This window comes from Anguilla rostrata, chromosome 5, assembly GCF_018555375.3.
Source record: "Anguilla rostrata isolate EN2019 chromosome 5, ASM1855537v3, whole genome shotgun sequence".
In the NCBI taxonomy this organism is placed as follows: domain Eukaryota; kingdom Metazoa; phylum Chordata; class Actinopteri; order Anguilliformes; family Anguillidae; genus Anguilla; species Anguilla rostrata.
Genome location: NC_057937.1, coordinates 8066208 through 8087390, shown reverse-complemented (window position 1 = coordinate 8087390; position 21183 = coordinate 8066208). Strand labels below are relative to the sequence as shown.

General features: G+C 48.5%; 1 protein-coding gene and 1 long non-coding RNA gene across 3 annotated transcripts in view; one reads left to right on the top strand and one right to left on the bottom strand.

The window, feature by feature from the left end:
- The window catches only part of LOC135254593 (uncharacterized), a 46379-nt gene that overhangs the window by 14847 nt on the left and 10349 nt on the right, over nt 1-21183 (top strand). The window lies entirely within an intron of this gene.
- Nucleotides 10655-21183, bottom strand: part of tusc3 (tumor suppressor candidate 3) — a 54478-nt gene continuing 43949 nt past the window's right edge. Inside the window, exons 7-10 of the mRNA XM_064334880.1 lie at nt 17119-17182; nt 14891-14965; nt 10983-11073; nt 10655-10771 (exon numbers count right to left, since the gene is read on the bottom strand). Of these exons, the coding sequence (XP_064190950.1) occupies nt 10756-10771; nt 10983-11073; nt 14891-14965; nt 17119-17182 (246 nt within the window). The 3' untranslated portion in view covers nt 10655-10755. The remainder of the gene's footprint in view (nt 10772-10982; nt 11074-14890; nt 14966-17118; nt 17183-21183) is intronic.

Genomic DNA, 21183 nt, shown 5'->3' with positions numbered 1-21183 from the left:
TCATCAGTAACACCTTGCCAGTTAGCGTGTGCCAGGATTACGCGTATAGCCATTAAATCACTTGTTTGTATTTCCGTGCCACATCGTCGCTTTTTGGATCTTTCCCCAAACTGAGAAAAAACACTGGAGGGGTCGGTCTGAAGCTCTTTCGCCCGCGGAGCCAAAAGCATTTTCTTTCCGCGGCGTGCTTTCAATTTCAAAACGAACGAACGAACGAACGCGTGCGGGCGGGCGGGCAATTAAAAAAAAAAAAAAAAAAAATGGTTCAAGTGCGTTATAAATAACGGGCGAGTGCGCAGGCGGGCTTAAGAACCGCGTAAATTTCCTGGAAAAATGGGGGGGGAAAATAACGTCGGCTTTGATGCAGGGGCGGGGGGGGTAAACCGTATTCAGAACCAGGAGGGGAAAAAAGCCCGTTGCTTTGATTCATGGGACATTAGCGTGCGCTCGCCGCGGTCGGTAGCGTGCTCGTTTTAGCGACGCGGTGCGGCGCGCGGCGGGAACGTCGGGGAGATGAGAGGGCGCTTTTACGCGGGCGAAACGTGCCTTGAACTCCCTGGGAGGCGGCTCTGGCTTAACTCCATTTTGTCTGAAGCGCCGACTACAGTTTCGCTGCTTCCCCCCGGTTTTCTGTCCTTGGTAACCAATGGGAAGATTTATCTTCTGCCATCTGTGGTGTTACTTCACGTTGCACAATATTACACAGGTGAAACATCTCTGTGGCTTTTGATCGTTGTAGATCGTCCTTTTTTAGAGCAAGTCGCCACCGAACTAATAAAGAATCAAGTGTTCTGGGTAACTCTTCATTTAGTGCCGAAATTTGATTGTATTTCTGATTTTGTTAATGGTGCTGTGTGGGCGTGGGCAAACCCCGACTCGTACGTGGGCAAACCCCGACTCGTACGTGGGCAAACCCCGACTCGTACGTGGGCAAACCCCGACTCGTACGTGGGCAAACCCCGACTCGTACGTGGGCAAACCCCGACTCGTACGTGGGCAAACCCGGACTCGTACGTGGGCAAACCCCGACTCGTACGTGGGCAAACCCCGACTCGTACGTGGGCAAACCCGGACTCGTACGTGGGCAAACTCTGACTCCTGCAAGGGCAAACGCTTTCTTATTTTGTCTGCTGAAATCGAGGAGGGGGGGGAGTGGCTCACGACACCCAGAATGACTCCAAACAACAGTCCTGCTTCGCCTCGACTCATCACCACGTCTCTCTTCATCATGCAAGGTGATCCATAAAGACAAATGCGTATCGATCACGGTTACTGTCAGCAGCAGGCCCGAGAGTGAGGTCATGCAGGGAGCAGGGAGACGGGAAAGTCTGAGAGAGCGGGGAAGTGGAGGGAGAGATGCACGAAGTGAGAGGATTTCAGATGAGCCGTGGTAAAGGGGGAGTAATCGGGCGAGAGAGAGAGAGAGAGAGAGATACGGCCGCGCGCTAACGGCGTCACGCTACGCGCGCCTCCGAAGGTGATGAAAGAGGGGGAGAGGGAGAACGAGAGAAAGGGAGAGAGCGAGAGAAAGGAAGAGAGCGGGAGAGAGCGCCGCGCACTAACAGTGTCACGTTGCGTGTGCCACAGAAGGTGATGAGAGAGGGAGAGAGAGCGAGAGAAAGGAAGGGGGAGAGAGCGAGAGAGAGAGGGAGAAGAGGAGCAGACGCGCCGGAGACTATCAGAGGACGTCACTCCTTGACGGTTCCTGTGCAGACGTGTTTCGGAGCGTCAGGCCTCCCCCCCCCCGGTCGCGGGTGAAACCGCGGTCTTCTGCCACAAACAAGCAGCAGCATGTGGTCCCCAGACGCGCCGAAACAAGGCGGATGATTTAGACGGTTTAAGAACGCAGAAGAAACCTCAGCGTGAGGCAGCGGTCGGGCCCGGATCGTCTGTGGCAGGATGTGAAATTATCCCTAATCAGCTCCCGCTACATGTTTCTCCTGCTTCTTCTCGCTCTGTTGCATTGGAAGGGTCTGGCTCTGATTCAGATCCGTCACTCTCTCACTCTCTCTCCCTCCCTGTTCACATGGAGAGCAGGGACCTCAAACTCACCTCAAATCCCGAAGAGGCCTCTGTGTCTGCTGGCTTTTCGATGTGTTCCGGAACTTCAGCGCTTAATTTAAGTCATTGATTGACTGAAGAGTCCGCGCACCTTGATTCCAAGGCTTGAACTGACTGACGATTGAAAGGAAATCACAAAAAGACTGCGGCCCTCCACCGGCCTGACTCACAGTTGGCTTTAAAACTGTGAGTCAGGCCGTGGAGATAAGGTTGGGTTAGGGCTCTGTGCAGGCCAGTCAAGTTCTTCCACACCGTTCTTGAAAGAAACATTTTTATATGGACCTCGCTGTGTGCCTGGAGGCATTGTCATGCTGGAACAGGAATTGAAAGCACAGAATCTTATAGAATGTGATGGTATGCTGTAGCATTAAGATTTGCCTTTGCTGGAACTGAGGGACCTAGCCCAAACCAAAAAAAACAGCCCCAGACCAAGGGGTGTCCAGATATTTTTATATAGTGTAGATCTGCGGGGGGAGCAGTAATGGTGATTAAAATGCACCCCACCCCAGGCAGGATAAGGCCTGCTGTGTAACGTCACTGTGACATCACAGTCGATCTCTCCCAGTTGGCTATTGACAAGGCCCAGGCTCTTGCCTGCGGGGCCCATCCTGGGGTGAGAGCCTTCATTGGCTTCTCTTCCCTGGTGGCCTTTGGACTAAATGAATAATTAATTGCTTTTTGGTCTTGCTGATACCTTTGGCATCTCGGTAATGCCGCTTGCAAAGCGCTCTCCCAAATCAGATCTTGTCGTTTGAGCGAGCCGATTGGTGTTCCCGTCCAGCCTCGGCCGGGTCCGTCACGACGACGCTGTTCCCGCCGGTTCCGCCCGCCAGGCCCGATCGGAGCTGTCAGCGTTCCCAGCTACGCGGAACCGCGCCGGCTCTCCAGCGGCCCGACCCTCCCCCGAAAGGGGGCGGGGTTTCACACACCGGCGGAGCGGACGGAGTGGCAGAGGCGTCCCCAAGGCTTCGCGAGGCCCGGAGAGCTGTCAATCAAACCGGGGGGGGACTTAACCGCCGGCCGCTGAGCCTGGCGAACGCGGCGCCTCTCGCTGGTCAAACGGTGCTGTCAAACCTTGATAGCTGCGTATGATGACTTCTCAACAACAACAAAAAAAAAAAAACATGCCCTCGCTGCTGCTGCTCACAAAAGCAAGCTGTGAGGCCTAAACTATAACGAAATGTGTTTTACGGAGAGCCCCCCCCCGCCCCACCCGTCTTTGGCTTCAAGGTTAGGCACTGGATACTGGACCGCGAGTGATAAACGCATTGATAAAACCATTCCTTTAATAACACTTATTTGTCAAAATGCCATCCGGAGGCGGTTTCTATTATCACCGTTTCAAAATTTTATGGGCCGTCTATAAATACCGGCCCACGCGTCGCGGGGCGGGGCGGGGCGCGTGAGAGAGAGGGGGACGCGGAACGCTCCGGCCATTAAAACCGCGCTGCCGCCGCGTGGCGAGCCGGCGAGATTTGTGTGCCGGGCAGTTAGAGAGCTAATTTGATCTAACCGCGAGAAGAAGGAAAAAAAAAAAGCCATGTAGCCATCGGGAAAGCCTTAAAAAAAAATCAATAGCTTTACAGTGAGTGAGTATTAACTTTCTGTCCGAGTGAGATCTCAATCTCGTTTCTCAATTGAAATAAATTGGAAAAACTCAAGTTAACTTGTGAGTGTGGGGGTGGGGGAAAAAAAAAAAACAAAACAAATGGAACAACCTTTTAATTCATCATTCACGTCTGCGTGTGTTGCTATGGCTACCTGGCGTACTCGTTGCATTGGATTGGTCATCGGAGAGCCGTTTAAACCAGGCGAACTCCGCGCTGCTCCGGCCAGAGCGAACCTCTCCGGGCTGTTCGGCGCTGGCCTTGTGATCAGCGGGGCGGTGGGGGGGGCACGTCCGAGCGATGCCGCTTCGTTAAGCTGACCGGGAGCGAGATGGGCGAAATACCGCCGGGGGGAGGGGGGGGTACGGGGGGCCAGGTGCAGCTCCGTAAGAGCGCGAGGGGACGCGCTTTCATCGAAGCGGGGCGCATAAATACCCCCCCGAATATCCAAGCGCAGCACATTACGGAGGCTCGTAAAAAAAACAGGGAGGGGACCGGGAGGCCGGGAGATTGGACTGGAGACTCGCGTAAAGAGAGAGAGAGAGAGAGAGGGGGAAAAAAGCCTCGTCGTCTCGACTGAACGGCTTTTTACAAAGACTTCGCTCCGCCCGGGCCCCGGGGAGGAATAAGGATGAAATAAGCTTCCCTGCCCAGATCCTTCATGGATTCAGCAAACACATTAGAGAGAGACCCATCAAAATCTTTTCAAAATCAAGTTGTTTACCAGTACATAAAATGGGCCCTTCTGGGGGGGGGGGGGGCCTGTGTAAAGTAATGGAGCACACGATGCAGCTCCGCTTTCTAAGAGGTAATTAGAAGTCCTTCTCTCTGATGAATATATCAAAGTTTGATGGCGGTGGGGGTGGTGGGGGGTGCGGGGAGAATAAGGATGATATCTCAACAGGGGATGGGGGCTGTTACAGGAAATTAATTAAATCCATTTAGTGAAGTTTAATCACAGCCAGTTTTTTGCTGATTATTATTTTTATTTTTAAATTGCGTTTATTTTTTTATTTATTTCCTTTTGTTCTCGGGACGGCGAGCGCTCTTCTCCGGAGAGCCGACGCGATTTGGGCATTGTCTGCGCTAATGTAATTCCCCTCTCGGAGTGAATTACAATAACTGTGGCTTTGCCTTTGATTGTGGCTCCTGTCAGTCACACTTAGGAAAAAAATAAATAAATATTAGACGTTTTAAAAAATGTGAATCGTGAATGAGTCATGGTGAGTCGGCTTTGATTAAGAGGTCTGAGTGGCGCATTTAAAAAAAAAAAAAAAAAAACGGAAATAATTTGAAATAATCACAAAATAAAAAGAACAACCGTGGGAGGAGTCCATGGCGCTGTGGGAACACACTGTGTGGTTCTCTTAGATCAGAACGTGGTCCTAGCGAAGACCGATCTCCGTGGCGATTTGTTTTTCCGCCACTAAAGAATGGGCAAGACTTGACCTGCTAGCCATGGTTTGTTGACCCTTGGTACTTGCACTGTCTCCGCCATTTTGTTGGAGGAAACACTTCCAGCTGCAGACCTTCCCAGCTGTGCAGTGGCCTTCTGAGGTGGCCAAACCCCTGAGCCCAGCCAGAGATAATAAACAAGAGATGTGAGACATTGGCAATCATCACTTCCTGAATATGAACCAGAGAAGAGTTCTCTACCAATCACAGAGAACGTTGACAGCAACAAGCAGAACAAAGCCAGTGGTGGATATCATCGGACTGTGCGCCCTTCAGTGATGAAGGGACCCCAGAAGTGCAGCCATAAAGTGTCCATCAGTCACACCAGGGGGTTGTTTAGTTTCCTCTTACCAGTGACTTCTCTGTGACTGGTGGAGCTCCACTGCTTTCTGAGTGGAAAAATGAAGACGCCAATGTCCTATCCCTAGTTTAGTGTCCCAGAATCAAACCAGGAACTCAACATGTCATCTACCTAGTGATTGGCACCAATTAGAATAGGCAATTGTTATGGAGTTCAATTAAACTTCTGTATGTTTATCCCTGACATGAATATTCACAGGATTTAGAAACATAGCCTGCTTTTGTGTGATAGTCTTTTAGCACATTTCCACATTGGCTGGAACTAGTACTAAACCGTCTTGCAGCTCGTGAATAGCCATTTCCTGTCATGACGGTTTCAGTTCATTGATGCAGTAGTGGAACTATCAATTTAAAATGGTGTCAGACATCGCTCTTGTGAATGAGCCCATCTCTTCTGCTAATTGGACTCAGGAACTGTCTGAAGTCGTCAGAACAGTAGGACACGGGTGACGGTTAAAGACAGGCTGTCTTTAATGCCCACACACATGCACATCCCCTCTTTAAATCCTGGCTCTGCAAGCCACAACTCAGAGAAAAAATGTAAGGTTATGTTCTACAGAAAAACAGGATGTGTTGCTGTCTATGCAGTCAGATGAAACCAGCCAGGAGATCTTTGCCATGTGAAAGTGTTGGATGTCAGCAGATATATTGAGGGATCCCATTGTTTTTTTTTTTTTTTTTTTTTTGGAATCAATGAGGGGAAAAGAACCATGTACGGTAGTCCCGAGAACTCCCATAGAAGCAAGCAAGCCACCGCAAAGAAAACACCTGCTTGACTTTATACTTGCAATGTGGATGTGCTTCATAGGAGCCATTAAACTCAGGTCCTGACTGCCTGGGATTTTATAGACCCTGTGGCAAAAAGTGAGGGGTTTCCCTGGTGTCACGGACCAGTTCCCATGACTGTTCCCCCGAGCTGCACACCTAGCCTCTGCCTCAGCTGATGTGTAATAAGTGTTTTTGTGCAAAATGGCTGCTTGACTGCCACACAAACCCTGCCACACACACACACACACACACACACATGCACGTCCGTCCACGCACACAGGGCATTTCCAACATTTAATATTTTTAAATAGTTTTACTCGGGAATGAGAGTGGAATGCAAAGTCAAGGAACCTATGCCTTTACAACTAGCTTTTTGACGGCCAAAAAAAGGGAGTCTTGTCTCCCTTTCACAGTCAGTAAGGACCTAAAAGCATTAAGACAACATGTGTATTTGATCTTGGCTATGAGCTTGTTTCAGATTAGAGCACAAGGACAGTTATATTCACCACATCCATACGATTAATACTACAATCTGAAGCAACTTCCACTGTGCAGTAATTATACATTAAGCCCGCTGAATTTGGTGTCTTCACGTTTTGCCTATTGTAATGCTTTCTGAGCGCGATACCGATCGGGAGAAGGCTCACCAAATCGGCAGGTTTAGTGAATTTTCAGTGGAGCCGCACTACGGGAACAGCTGCGTAAGAAATAATTGGGTGCCGAAAGTGTGATTTCCTTTAAAGCTCGTATCCTCAATATCCTCTTCTGCTGCTTTTCTGGGCAATTTATTTTAATGACAAACCGTGGGTGGTGCCGGTTGTGACGGCGACGTTTGTTGGGTGGCAAGGGAGGCGGGGAAATCTGTTTTTGTTTCTTTAAATTTTTTTTTCATCCGCTAGCTTTTGCTGTGCGTGCATTTTCCGCCTTGCGAGACTTATTTCAAAGGGGGACTATAAATAGTTCTCCCTTGTTTTTGAGGGCGCGAGGCACCTCATTGTTTGAGGACAGAAACGGAAAGCGCGTAGGCTCTCCCTCTCCCTCGCCGCGATTTCCGTCTCCGTTAACCCGCGTCCTTTCCGAAGCCCACGGAATCATTAGGATCGCGCATTCGGGCTTAAAAGGTTCACCGAGAAGAGCTCGTGACGGACGGTCCTCTTAATGCGATCTAGCTGCGCGGTTGTGTCCCGCGGCAGTGCCACTGACAGTGCGCGGCTGCAGCGCGTTGGCTGATGCTTCAGACACGCAGGTGCCCTTCTTTCTCCCGTTCACTGACATGAAAGAGCAGCTCCCACAAGTTTTTTTCCACACAGAAATACCTTCATTTCGCTACCAGGGGGGAATTAATGAATCCACCAGCGCAACTGCAGCCTTCGAACAGCGCCTGGTTCGGTGTCCTGTTTTGTTTCCTTTCAGTAGACACCTCTAAGGAAACGTGACTTTTAGTGCGTTGGCAGGTAATTGATAACTGTACTGCCTGCTTACCTGTGACTGTCGTCCACTGTACCAGTAGAAGAGAGGGGAGAGTGAATGCACTTCATTTTGATAACCTTCCTTTTTCATTTCTGCACATGTAGCGTTTAATGCTTCAGATCATTGTAAACCTGATGCCCATTTGTGTTATTTATAACAAAAAAAAAAGAACAAAAAAAGAAATCCACCATGAGCAAGGTAAATACTGTTGTCCTTTGATATTTGATCTCGTATAGCTTCAAGAGCAAAAGCAAAAGTGCGCAACACATTTGACCATAACTTGTGTTGCTTTGCCTTGACGCTTCCTTACTGTTCCCTGGAGGTTATGGAATAAGACAGACAGGTGCACACATTTGTGGAATATTTAAGATTGCAAGTTTGAAGGTTGCCCTGCGATGGATTGGTGACCTGTCCAGGGTGTATTCCTGCCTCTCACCCAATGCTGTGTACTCCGCTCTTGGCTAAAGAAGAGTCAGCTAAACAGAATCCGGGCCTCTGCTTTGCTTTTTAAGCGGTACAATATTGTTGCAACTCTTTGTGTATAATTAGTCTCCCAGAAAGTTTTCAAGAGTCGCTTTCAAACGCTTGCGCCTGGAACCTCAAAACCCAAACCCACGTAATTAAAGTAAAACAAATGATGCAGTTAAACGAGGAGAGCGAGTGATTTAAAAAAAAGAAAGTTTGATTGCAAACGAGCTGACAGCGTGACTGGGGAGATGAGGGCTGCCGAGGCAGCGGGGTGGATACGGCTGTCAGCCGCATTCGGGAGACGCGTTCGGCAGATGTGGCGATGCCGTGGGGGTGCTGTGGAGTGGCCCCCCCCCCCCCTTGGTTTGGCCCCCGCCCCCCTCCCCCCCCCCCCCCACCCAGCCCGTGCTTGAGGCTGGCGTCAGCATGCCAAAAATCCAACAGAATTTTTTTCAAAATTTTTTAAATAAAAATATTTTTTAATTTTATTTTTTTAATTGTGCTGAAAAACACAGTCCAGTGAGTAGCACAAGTGGCCTGTGTGTACGGGGTCCTCCATCCATCGCTCTGACCTCTGCTGTAGAATGACAGTCACGATGCAATTTGTTTGTTTGTCATGCTTATAGCCAATCAGGGAGGAGGGACGACCCGGGCGTGGCCTGCTGAGCTGCATTAAGTCACAAAAAATAGTGGAATAACATTCTCAGGCACAGCTAGCCTAATTAACCATTCCTTTGGTAGCTTTTAATTATTGTGACCCTGCTTATCGATAAGGAGGCGGTTTCTCTTGGTTTAAGGAGATGATGCTGGTCTCTTCAGAGGACTGGTGTTATTCCAGCTGATTACACTGAATGACAAACACTTTGGTGAGATTAAACCTGTCCCTCAATGCTCAACTAAAAATGTGAATTGCATCACTTCACAGTAGATTCTGTTAAAGGAAGAATTACGAGACGGTCAGAGTCCCTGTAGTCCAATTGCACCACCTTTCAAAAATCCACATTTTCTGCCCAAATGTTATATTTGGCAAAGTAATACAAAACTAATATGTCTGCGACCATCGCTAATGTAATGAGCTCGGTGTGAGTCACCACCTCCTAGCGTGCCAGCTGCCTTGCCCCCGTCCCGCTTTCCGGAACCTTCCGGAGCCCTCCCTGACGGGGCGTTCGCGGTCTGTCACCTTCAAATCTGGCAGCAGCCCCCGTCACAGTGCCCCCCCCCCCCCTACCCCCCCCTCCCCACCCGGCGTCCTAACGCTCTCCCTCCGGCCACCACAGCCGTCTGCCAGTGATGTCACAGAGGCAAACCGCAGCCGAGAGAGCGGTTGCCAGCGCAACCAGCAACAGCCCCCCCCCCCCCCCTCCAAACGCTACCTCCCGAGCTCAGCCCAGAGAGAGGTCTGATTCTTATTCATCTTATTTTATGCATTAATTTTCGTCTGCTGAGGGTTACGTCTCTTTATAGGGCTCTATCAGTAATAATTTTGGTTGTTTGCGGGGTGGCAGTTTAGAGGGGGGAGTTCAGACCCCCTGGGAAGCCTGCTAATGGAGGCAGAGTGGGACCGGTGAGGCTTGGAGGAAACGCTGAACATCTGTTAGGGCTGTTTTAGAAAGGGGAAATGGCTGGGTCGCGCCTCAACACGCCGGCTGTCTGAGCGCGCCGCGTGGGCCACGCTTTTCGCACTGAACGCCACCTAATGGGAGGGCCTTGTGTGTGTGTGTGTGTGTGTGTGTGTGTGTGTGTGTGTGTGTGTGTGTGTGTGTGTGTGTGTGAAACTGTGTGTGTGTGTGATGTCGACAGTGACATCACTGATATGTGAAACTGAAAAGCAAGGAAGGGTGTAGAAAAGACGGTGGATAAATTATCCTCGTTAAATGTCCAAACCCGGTCACACTGCTATATCCCAGACTGCAGCCCAGTCACACTGATGTATCATACAGAGTCCAACTAGGCTAGTCTGGGCTGCAAGGTGGATTCTACACTCCCTGCTAGTGCCTACCTGGGCTCAGGCCCTTGAGAGCCCTGTGGCCAGGTTTTTGGGTCGCTTAACAAACGTATCTAGTGTCCAGTTAGCGAGACCTTTCCACATAAAGGATTCTCCAGTCAGTCAAAATGGGATCACCTTTCTAACTTTTAACTTTGAGCGGGGGTTTCAAACTGTCATATCTGAAATTTGTGCTTTCTCAGCTGTACACATGGAAACATTAAAGCTGTAAAAATAATGAAAAAGTACAAAAGAACATGACATTTGCTAAATTTGTTGAGGATGGTGACGTGTTGGTTTATTCAGAGAAGACCTCGACAAGTAAACGTGAGCATTTTCAGTGCGCAGTATTGAATTGGTACAGCCTGTCATCGAATGAATCAAGAGAAATGCTATATAAAGTAACCCAGTACACTTATGCGAAATTGGACTGGTGCCTCACATAAATGCTCTTTGTTTAGTGGAATTCCTTTTTTTTTACTGTTTTTACCGAATGATGCAACGTCTTATGAAGGGCGCGTGCAAACTCAGTCGGCATGGTAACCGAAAGTCGTCTTCGTCAGGTGGGGAAACGACTGGCTCTCACTTGATGAGGAAGCTGGAAAAAGAAGAGAACGGAGGCATTAAAGCATGCCTGACATGAGTGACACTCCCTGACATCTTTGATAACCGGATCTGATTGTGTTCTCAGTTTTCTCACCTGAATGAGTAACTGATGCTGTACTCATATCTACAAACATATACAGTGTGTTCTTACCTGTATGGGAGCACAAGACTCTTTGATCTGAGGCTGCATACGGTATTCTCACCTGTATGGGTAACCGTGGTATTTGGATCTGAAGATGGAGAGCAGGAAGCTAAAGAAGAACACCACTAAACCAAGCCCAACCAGGCAAAGAACTGGAAAAACAAGGAAAATATGATTCATTGTGTGCATGTAGGATTTCAGAGACAACGCCAAAGATTTTCATAACAGTGAGTGTGCACAAGATTTTTTTGCCAGCCCAAAGGATTACAGAATCAAATCCCCATGAGCTTTGATTGGGATTAGATTCTGTAAATGTTTGAATTGTGGCAAATAATTCAGAATAACCAACCGTGAGTTAAATGATGCTAAGCAAATGACTGTACAACAGTTACTGAGAAATCAACTATTTAAAAATGTACTTAAATTCAGTGATTACTAAGTAATTATTTACTTTTACATGGAATATAATTACTTGCTACACCACTTCCACTGTATCCTAGCTCAATTGGCTTTGCTCTTTATGACCTATGGGCAATTAAATGCTGTGAGTGTTGAAGTTGTAAGTAAAGTTTGCCACAGCGCCAGAACTAAATAAGACAATTAAAGTAAATTAAAACTGGGAAGTAGCTGGCTTGCACAGTGCATATGTGTTATTGACTAGCGATCATTCCACTGTGGCATTCGCCAATGACTCTCGCTGCCTAAACAGCATTGCCAGCGTGTGTACAGTACATTACAGGGCCGTCGTTGGAATGAAGCAACGCACCAATAAAGCTAATTGAAAGTAATGGAGGCAGCTGGTGCCGAAACAATGCGCTGATGTGGCCCTAGTCAGCCCCATTTAACCTCTCCCGAGAAGGCCAAGTCCAATTATGACTTCAGACTCGTTTCTTAATTGCCAGAAACGAGCCTCTCGGAACGTGCGATGCTGCACGCAGCGCTGTCGCTGTTGAACTTGCACGGGAGGTGTGGAGACCAGGAGGAGAAGACCAAGAACAAAAACATTTTTAATTTTTCCTGTACAGTGACTGACCTTTGAGTTTTTAAAAGTACACCACATGGCCGAAAGTATGTTGGACGCCTGACATCCAACTTCTCATCCACGATTATGGGCATTCACCGGGAGTCGATCCACTCTTTGCTGCTATAACAACCTCCACTCTCCTGGGAAGGGTTTATACTAGACGTTGGAGCATTGCTGTAGGGGATTTGCTTCCATTCAGCCAGAAGAGCACTAGTGAGGATGGTCACTGATTGAGCGATTAGACCTGGCTCACGGTTGACTTTCCAATTGATCCCAAATGTGTTGGATGGGGTTGAGCTCAGGGGTTTGTGCAGGCCGGTCGAGATCTTCCATACGGTTCTTAACAAAACCATTTTTATATGGACCTCGCTCTATGCCCAGGGACATTATCATACTGAAATAGGAATTGGCCTTCTCCAAACTGTTGGGGGAAGCACAGAATCATCCAGAATGTGATTGTGCTGTATGCTGCAGCATTAAGATTTGCCTTCAGCTGGAACTAAGGGGCCTAGTCCAAACCATGAAAAACAGCCCCAGAACAAGGGGTGCCCAGATACTTTTGGTCATATAGTGTGTACATCTGTTTGATTGCATATCAATTTGACTTGAACAAATTAAATCTAATGGAAGCGGATGGTGCTCTTTTTAACAGGGCTACGCTTCTCTGCACTCAAGCCACTTCTGTACAGTTTCCCCCCCTCCTAAACACCAAAGGGTCTGGGGGTGTAAAAATGGCCGCCACTCCCTCCTGAACCACTGGCAAGTTCATTTCCTCTTGTTTTTTTTAAAGCCTCAGCGTCTCCTCTCTCTCTCATCCCCGGTCCTCCCAACAGCCGGCTTCGTTTGGGGAAGCGCAGTAATTACGGCTGGAGGAAATACTTCCCTCCCTAAAGTGTAACGGTGAGAGCAGACGACCGCAGCGGCTTGCTTTGAGTCCTCTTGTTTTCCGTGGCGGGGATGCCAAAGCAACAGCTACGCTCGACGCGCTCATAGCCGGGCCAAACATTTGTATTTTTTTTATTTATTTATTTTTCTCCTCAGTGAAATTTGGCAAGAGGACCTGGCTGCGCGGCACTTGCCAATGCACTTGAAAACAATAACAAGGCAAATCTGCATAAATTTTTTTTTTCTCCCCTCATCGAAATGCTGTTTATTGGTCGGTTTGCTCTCTCGTACAGCGGGCGTCATTAGGCCTCAGCCAGCACGGGCGCCCTGCTCTCGCCTGCCCTCCGCGAGTGACCCCCCGATGTCGCGCTAATTAGCGCCAATGGGGGCTCTCCCTGGAGCTTAAAGTGGGGGGGGGGAGGGGGGGAAATCAGCCTGGCTGTTTTCACATTCAGAGGGGGCCGGATCCCCCCGACCCGATTTCACACGCGTGTTGTCCGTGTTCCGGGTGCACGCGCCGCGGCACACGCCTCTGCCGGGGACGTACGCGCTCGTCACACGGCTGCAGGGCTCTAATTGGCAATTAAAAACAATGTGGGGGGGAGGGGCGTGGGAGAACTGTCGTCCGTGTCGCTGCTTCGTTCTACAAAGCGCCCGGTGAATTTAAACCGGAACGCCCCTCACACCACAGCCTGTGCCTTCAGTGTGCACATCCACCCGCACACGTGTGATGAGGGAAGAAAAAAAGCCCTTCGGAACACTGTGACAAATACATATATAAGTGCATATACTATATATGTGTATGTATATAGATATATATAAATTGCCTGCAATTCAGCGTGACCTTTGCATACCAGTACATCTTTAACAATGAGCATAATACCATTCTGTCTCATCCACTAATCAACTGTCTTTTTTTTCTTCTTTTTAAAAAAAAAAAAAAAAACCAGATGGAGTTATTTTTATGGTAAGGAAAAATACCAGCCATTACATGAAACTTATATTTTACAAACTTTACTGTCCCCATTGATTTTGTATCCAGCCAATTCTAAATGAAAATAAATATATAAATATCCAATAGAATAGCCTAGTTTCTACAATGTACAATTTAATAGACCATTCACGAGCTGTGTTTTAATGTAAGGACATTTTTGTGTTCTGGAGAGAGTGCTGACTGCTAATGCCCATTCAGTGCGATACAAGGGCATTTCAGATCCAGATAATTGCCGCTATTAGTCTTGTTACTACTGGACAGCTTGACTTTGAGGTGCTAAAAATGGAAAGCGATTCCCAGGTTTGTCACTCGGGTTGATTTTAAGTGGTTAGAAATCATTTGTTGAATAAATGCTAAGCGTAGTACTGCTACATTGCAATTCATACGAATGTAGAAGAAAACGTCCTGTCCTTTGTGTGGGATCCCGTGATTCTTTTAACACCTTGAAGATTAGTTTTTTTAGAATGTTTTTCCAAAAATCCTAAATCAGTGTTCTAGAACTCCATTTCTTTAAGTTCCCACTAATGATTGTTACATCAGCATTAGAATGTTCAGTTAAGAACATTCTAATTACATATTTGTGATAGCACGCTTTAAAGGGATATTAAGAAAAGCAACATGATGCACAGAAAACTTATTTTAAAAGAATTTCTTTTCTTTCTTTCTTTGGCCTCTTCAGAAATGGAAAAAAAGAAAAAATGGGCTCAATCCTAAATTACTTTGTATTTGTTTCACTGGGGTGCACTGGGCTTAGAATTATACAATGTTTCCCACAATAAATGCTGCACTCACCAAAAATAAAAAGCACACCAGTTTCACAAACACATTTTAAAAAAGATCTAATCTGTTCACAGACTAAACAAACAAACAAACCAAAATGCATTAGTTTGCTCTGCGGACAAATTAAAATCTTTGAAACCATGTTTTTGAAAGCTTCATAGTTCTTTTCTGCAAGTGTGTGTGTTTTTTTCCCCTCTCTGTCCTGTCAGCCTGCTCCCCATGCAGCTGAGGAGGCAGCTAGAACCGTAAAGCGCAAAAACGCAACTTTATTCAAAACCGAGCTTACTTCTTCTCTTTCCCACGTCGCCTTTGGAGGTTGCAGCTTCATTCAGCAGGACCATCCCCATGGTGATGGCAGCATCTGTAGTCGTCGTCAAGGAAACGCTGGGCTCCGTGTAGCCGGGGCAGAGCATAAAGGGAATCTTCAGAAATAGATTTTTTTAACGTTTCAGGGAGCTGCAAAGTGGCAAGCTCTACATTTACATAAGCGCCGATTTGGTTAAGAAACGTTTAATGCCAAAAACAGACACCCCCGAACCCCCCATCCCCTGAACTGCATGATTAGAAGCTGTGGCTTGATTAAGAAAAAAAAAAATTCAGGACTTAAAAAGTGGGCAGGTGATGCCTTCAAACACCCAGGACTTTACTGGACAAAATGGCAGGGCTCTGTGGCCAATGACGGGCCTCGCCTGTATATTCATGCCTTCATTTTCTATTTTGGTTCAAATAAATGAAACCCCCCCCCCCCCCCCACTCCCTTCCCCATACGGATTATTATCCTTTTCAGTTCAACAACTTAAATAATGCATTAGGGTTTCTGTGCACTTGAACTGCAGTTCGAGTGCTGGGTTTTGCCATTGTCATGGCAGCAAAGGTTTCCACAGCATCGTTGAGTGTTTGCCGGCTTGATTCCCTGGTGGGACACAGTCTTCATTGGCTTCAGATAAAATATCTAGTTGTGTGGAATGGATAACCTGTATAGGGCTGCTGTGGATGATAGGAAAGGAAATAAATGAATGCCCCCCTGCCTGCCCCCCCCCCCACTCCCTTCACCACACGGATTATGAAAGAAAGCGCAGCTCTCCAGTTAACCTGAACCTGCATCCCCCTGGAGAAACGGAGGCAGCGGACGGCCAGACGATTAGCTTTCAATTACTTCACACCTCCTTTTGTTTTCCTTTGGCTGCGTTTTGTTTTCGCTCACGCCGGACGAGGAGGCGGCGTTACTGGCAGACGCTCGCGGACGGTCCCGTCGGCCAACGGAATCGAGCGCTTCCGCTCCAGGCTGACGTCGTGTTCTCCCGGCACGTCGGCGCCCACGTCACACCGCCGAAAGCGCGCGGCTGGGGGGCGCCAGGAGGCACGGCGGTACGCCACGGGCTCCCGTCACCGCTGCGATCACCGCTCGATTCGGCCGAGGTGCGAAAGAACCGGAGACGGCTTCCGCTCGCCGTCTCCACGGAGTCCTGTGGGAGCTGCTCATTGGCTCAGCAGGCCAGTTCATGGAGGCCGCACCAGAGCATGCGCACTGGGTACCTAAACATGAAGGGATGAATGGGAATGGAAAAAATCTCTTCTTCTATGGAGCTCAGAATCGGTCCCTGGAGAGTAATTAGTTTGGTGTGAAGAATTTTTTTAATTGAAAAGTACTTGTCCATCCAACATAGTATAATTTGGCCTGAGTAAATTCATAGTTTTGAATGGACTTCAATGGAGAAATTCGTTTTTGGCACCAAATTTCAATGTCAGTCTTCGGTCCCCTGGCAGGTTATATGTTTGCAGAACTCTCTCAGTCAGAGCGAGCTACAGGGTCGATTCCGAGCCATCGCTGTTGACTGACCACCCTCAGGTTAATATGTCGGCTGTTCCCGGAGGCCCGGGGGGAGCAGCAGGTCCTGCCCTTTCCCCAGCTCTCGTTTCCTGGACGTTTACACACTTTGGTGCGCTGGACCTGCACTGCGTTCACCCTGTGCTCAAAAATGTCACTGCAGTGCATTTTGGGGGGAAAAAAACGCCACTATATATCTGCACAGCTTTCCATTTCAGCCAATTAAGTCATTGTTGGAACAAAACCCCAGAGTTATTATAAGAGGAGTCAAGGCAGACCAGGGCTCTATGCTAACATTTTTTTTTTTTGCCAAAGAGGACAAGTGTTCTTAAGTTGGAAAACCTAGGAGCACACTACTACCTCCCAATTAGCAGTTGTGCTCCTAAATTATTTTTCTAGTGAGCACATGTTAATTTTCAGGAGCAAATGCTCCTAAAATGGGAGCACGGTCAAGCCCTTGCAGAGTGTGAATGGAAGAGATCTAGCCATGCAAACTCATTCGGGGCTTGGGTCTGCTTTGGAGCGGTCTGTGTGCTGTCTCTGGCAGTCTTTCCACCAGTCCCTATTTTAGCAACACTATGGCTACGCTAGCCCTCCAGAAAGCCAGTTTTCTGCAGCAGGAGTCCTGGATGCAGGCATGCTGCGTGGGCGGAGCCTCTGGTAACCGCGGGAAACGGAAAGGATACTCAGTAGGAGGATGATGTGGGACTCTGCCACAAACTGGGCCTGGCTGCTTCCATGGATGTAGCTCTGTGGGAGAGGGTAACAGAACCAGAGAACAGCGGTGGGGGGTGGGGTGGGGTGGGCAGATAGAACAGCGGGGGGAAAAGAGAGAGAGAGAGAAAACAAGAGAAAGTTAGTGTAAATAAAACAAGGACACACAGTGCCATTGAAGTGAAGCACCATTCTAAGTGTTAATACTTTGGCTCCCCTTGTGGAGAATCTTCACCCTGCTAAATGTGAGCGAGCCGGTCAGTCGGTCAGTCGGTCAGTCGGTCAGTCGGTCAGTCGGTCAGTCGGTCAGTCAGTCAGTCAGCCAGGCGCATGAGGTGCTTTGCATCTATTAAAAACTGACAACACTGTTTAAGTCCTCATTTGAATCATACATTATACTCATCCCTGAGCCCGGATCAGGCCTCAGGGTCTTCCTCAGCACCATTACGCTGACAGCGCCCCCCACTGGCAGTCTTAAGCACAGGGAGACACTGCCGACTGTCAGCCAAAACCAGCCGCTACAAAAGCAGAGACTGTAAACCCAGAAAAAATCCCCAAAAACAACATTCACCCCCTCACCCCTGAAAAAACCCGCCTCCTCTCACTCCAGTCTCCTAATATGAATAAATGCCATCGCGGAATGACGATCTCTCCCACGCGGGCCTCTGTGTTTCAATCACCATTGCTGGTACAGTTGTATCATTAATCCTCACAGTAATCTACGCGTTCTACATCTCATCTCTTCTGTATTGTTCTGCTTTAAAGTTGTGATGTTTGGGTCTCCCCACGAGAACAAGCCCCTTCCCCGAGTCCCAGTTTACGGCACTGGGCTCCAGTCCCGGGACTTAGCTTCCTGAGCCGCGCGGGACTTCCAGCTGCATTAAACGGATGGAAGCTTGCAGTCCACAGGCTAACGGGAAACCGCTAACTTCAACTGGAGCTCTGGCACAATGCTTCATTTCTGTTTGTCAAGGAGGAGTTTTCGGTTTGCAGTCCTTCTGGGTGGAGAAGAGCCCCCCCCACTATGATCAATCTGGGAGGGGCCGCCTCCAGCTGCCATGATGTTCCCCAAATCACAGCAACCCGTTCCTCGAGAGAAAAAAGTGTGTGTGCGTGTGTGTGCAGGGGGGAGGGGGAGGAGGGTGCGAGACCCTAATTCTAACCAATTTCAGAAAGCAAACAACGGCAGTTTCCTCGGATAAGCTCATGCGACCGGCCGCCAGAAGCGAAACGATGTCCTTGCAAAATGGCCGCACCGAGGCTCTTAAAAGCAGGACGAAGCCAAATCGGCGCGAGCGACGCACACCGTTATTCAGGGCGTGAGCCCCTCCCGCGGCGCGTGTGGGAGACCCAGCCTGGTGGAGTAGGCAGGTGCGCTCATGACATGTCTGCAGAGTCTCTTTATTTATAATGCATTGGGGGGGGCTGGGGTACGGGGGAGAGGTCGGTTTTCCGCTAGGTAGGCAGGAAAGAAGTGAAGGAAAAAAACAAAAACACTGCTGCAGCGAGACTTTGTTAGGCACCGGGCTGCTGGGTGTGATTCTCCGTACGTCTGAACATTGTCTTAAGTATTTGAGATCATTTTCATCTCAAATAGATAGTTTGGTACTGATGAATATGCCTAATTAAGTGTAATTAAAATGATACCTAAAAATATAAAATGCATATTCAGACCCTTTTTCTCTCTTCCCCAATTTGGCAGCGTCTAATTATTCCGCATTTGGAAACTGTGTGCTACCCACACACACCGCTCCAGGATCACCGCGTCTGAAGCTTGAGCTCTCCCTCTTAATTCATCCGCCTGCGAGCTAGGAAAGGCAGTACAGTGGCTAGGGCACTGAACTCGTAACTTGGAATTTGCTGTACTCTGGAGTCAGGTACTTAACCTGAACTGATTCAAGTAAATATCCAGCAGTATAAATGGACCGCGTGTAGACTGCGAGCTTTGTACGCTAGCTCGATGGCTAATAGCGTCTGCTTAAATGGCTACTTTGCTTTAAATAGTTTAAAGCAAACGATGTAATGCAGCCCAGGCAGTGCAGTACTACAGGAGAGAGCTAGCGCCCATGGGAGAGGAGATGCTTCTCTTGCTGCTGAGAACTGGTGACTCACTGGTGCTTTGGAGCATTGTTGGGAGGAACTAATGTAGCGGTTTTTAGGGGTCAGTGGATCAGTGTACCGGAACGTGGAGCCTCTAGTGAATTCTGGATCCTCCAGGTGGAAAAATGGAAGAGACGCCTTGAGAAAAAGGGGAGATGGATGCAGTGGCAGAAAATGAAGGGAGCGACTGCTTTTTGAACCTGAACGATAATCTCAGGTTCGAGGAGGGGGGGGAGAGACAACTGGCCAGAGCTGTCTCTCTCTCCGTTCACTTTGCTGAAAGCAAGCAGGTCTGCCGTAAAATATATCACCACGAAGGAAATCGACAGGAATGAACAACAAAGTAAACAACAAAGCATTTTTCAGGTCGAGTTCCGTCAGTAGAACAAAGGCGCAGAGAAGAGAAATGGATATCGGGGAGCTTTTTTTAATTTTTATTTTTTTAACCCGGACAGCTGTCATTGCCGGGAACAGCCTGCCAGCTGAGGCAGCAGTGCCAGACCCTCCTGGGGCTTCAGGTGCAGACTGGGCGCACTGTTGGACACGCTAATTTGTAGGTAAATGGAGAGAGAGCCTGGATGGGCTGAATGCTCTCTTCTCATCATCATCTTCAGTAAACCATCCCTTCTCCCGGCCCGCAGAAGGGAAGCTAAGCGGTGTTTTGCAGATCGCGGTCAGCACCACACGGCAGAGTAAAAAAAAGAGGCAGAGGAAGGAGGATCGCTCTTCGCCCCGTTTCGGTTTCCCCCGGCAAACGGATGAGGCGACGCCTCCCCGCTCATCTGTCTGAGACGGGCCCCCGAGGGGGGCGGCGCTAAAAAGCGCAGCGCTCCCATAAACCACCGCGGTGTTATCAGACCGCGGGTCTGCCGCTCCCCGCGCCGTTCCCCGCTGCGTTAGCTCAGTGATCGAGTCCGCGGAGCTGCGTCGGTGGCAGGCCGTAGCGTGGCTTTAAATCGGGGGACAACGGAAACACACGGCGCAATGCTGTTTGTGCAGTCAGCGTTAAAATGGCCGCTGGCATGTATGTGTAAGTATTCCCGGCAACAACAGGAAAACAAACCGTTTCATGTGACTGCGAGAGTTTACACAGCCTGACAAGCAGAGTGCCACAGAGCTGCCCTGTGTAGTGATAAGCCATTTTTTTCCAGTATAGCAGTGTACTGTGTGTGAGGTCATGTGACTTCATCAACTGCTCACCGCTCAGCAGATCACTGCCACCGAGACAGGCTGCTGAGAATTCAAACGTTCCGTCGCCTATGGCGACGCGATCAATCTAGCACAAACCTACCACGGACACACAGTGCGCATCTGAATCGCGAATCGCCACTGACGGCATGGTAGGGCTTCAGCGGATGGAGCTGATGTGTCATCACTATCAGACTTGTGCCGAGCTGTGAAAAATCTGTGCTTCGATGTTTGAAGTCTGAGTCACTGAGGAGACGCTGCGGTCAACACGTCCCCGGCTCGACTGTGTCAATCGTGTGTGCGAGTGAGTGGGAGAAAAATGATGAATACAACTGGAGATTCTATTTTCATTCCAGACCAACACAAGGTATTTTGTCTTGGCATGGAAATATTAACGCCTGGTATTACTGGCAGTATAATGGCTTCTTTAGCCTGACATTTTAGCCAGTTTGGATTATTGAAGTTCGTTTTGTGTTTTTTTTTTTTTGACACTGTTAATATTTCGAGGCTCGTGAGAGGTGTTTTATGTCTTTGTACATCTTTCCTCCCATATTTATTTATTTATTTGTTTGTTTATTTATTCATTCATCATACTTGGGCACGAGGCTGATCTCCATTTGCCATCTTCATAAATACAGAGGAAATATCTTGCGTTAATTGACAACCGGGGAAAAATGCTCCTTAAAAGTGTCCATAATGACAGCTGTCCTAAAGGAGATGTAAATTTGGAGGGTTTTATCACCGCATAT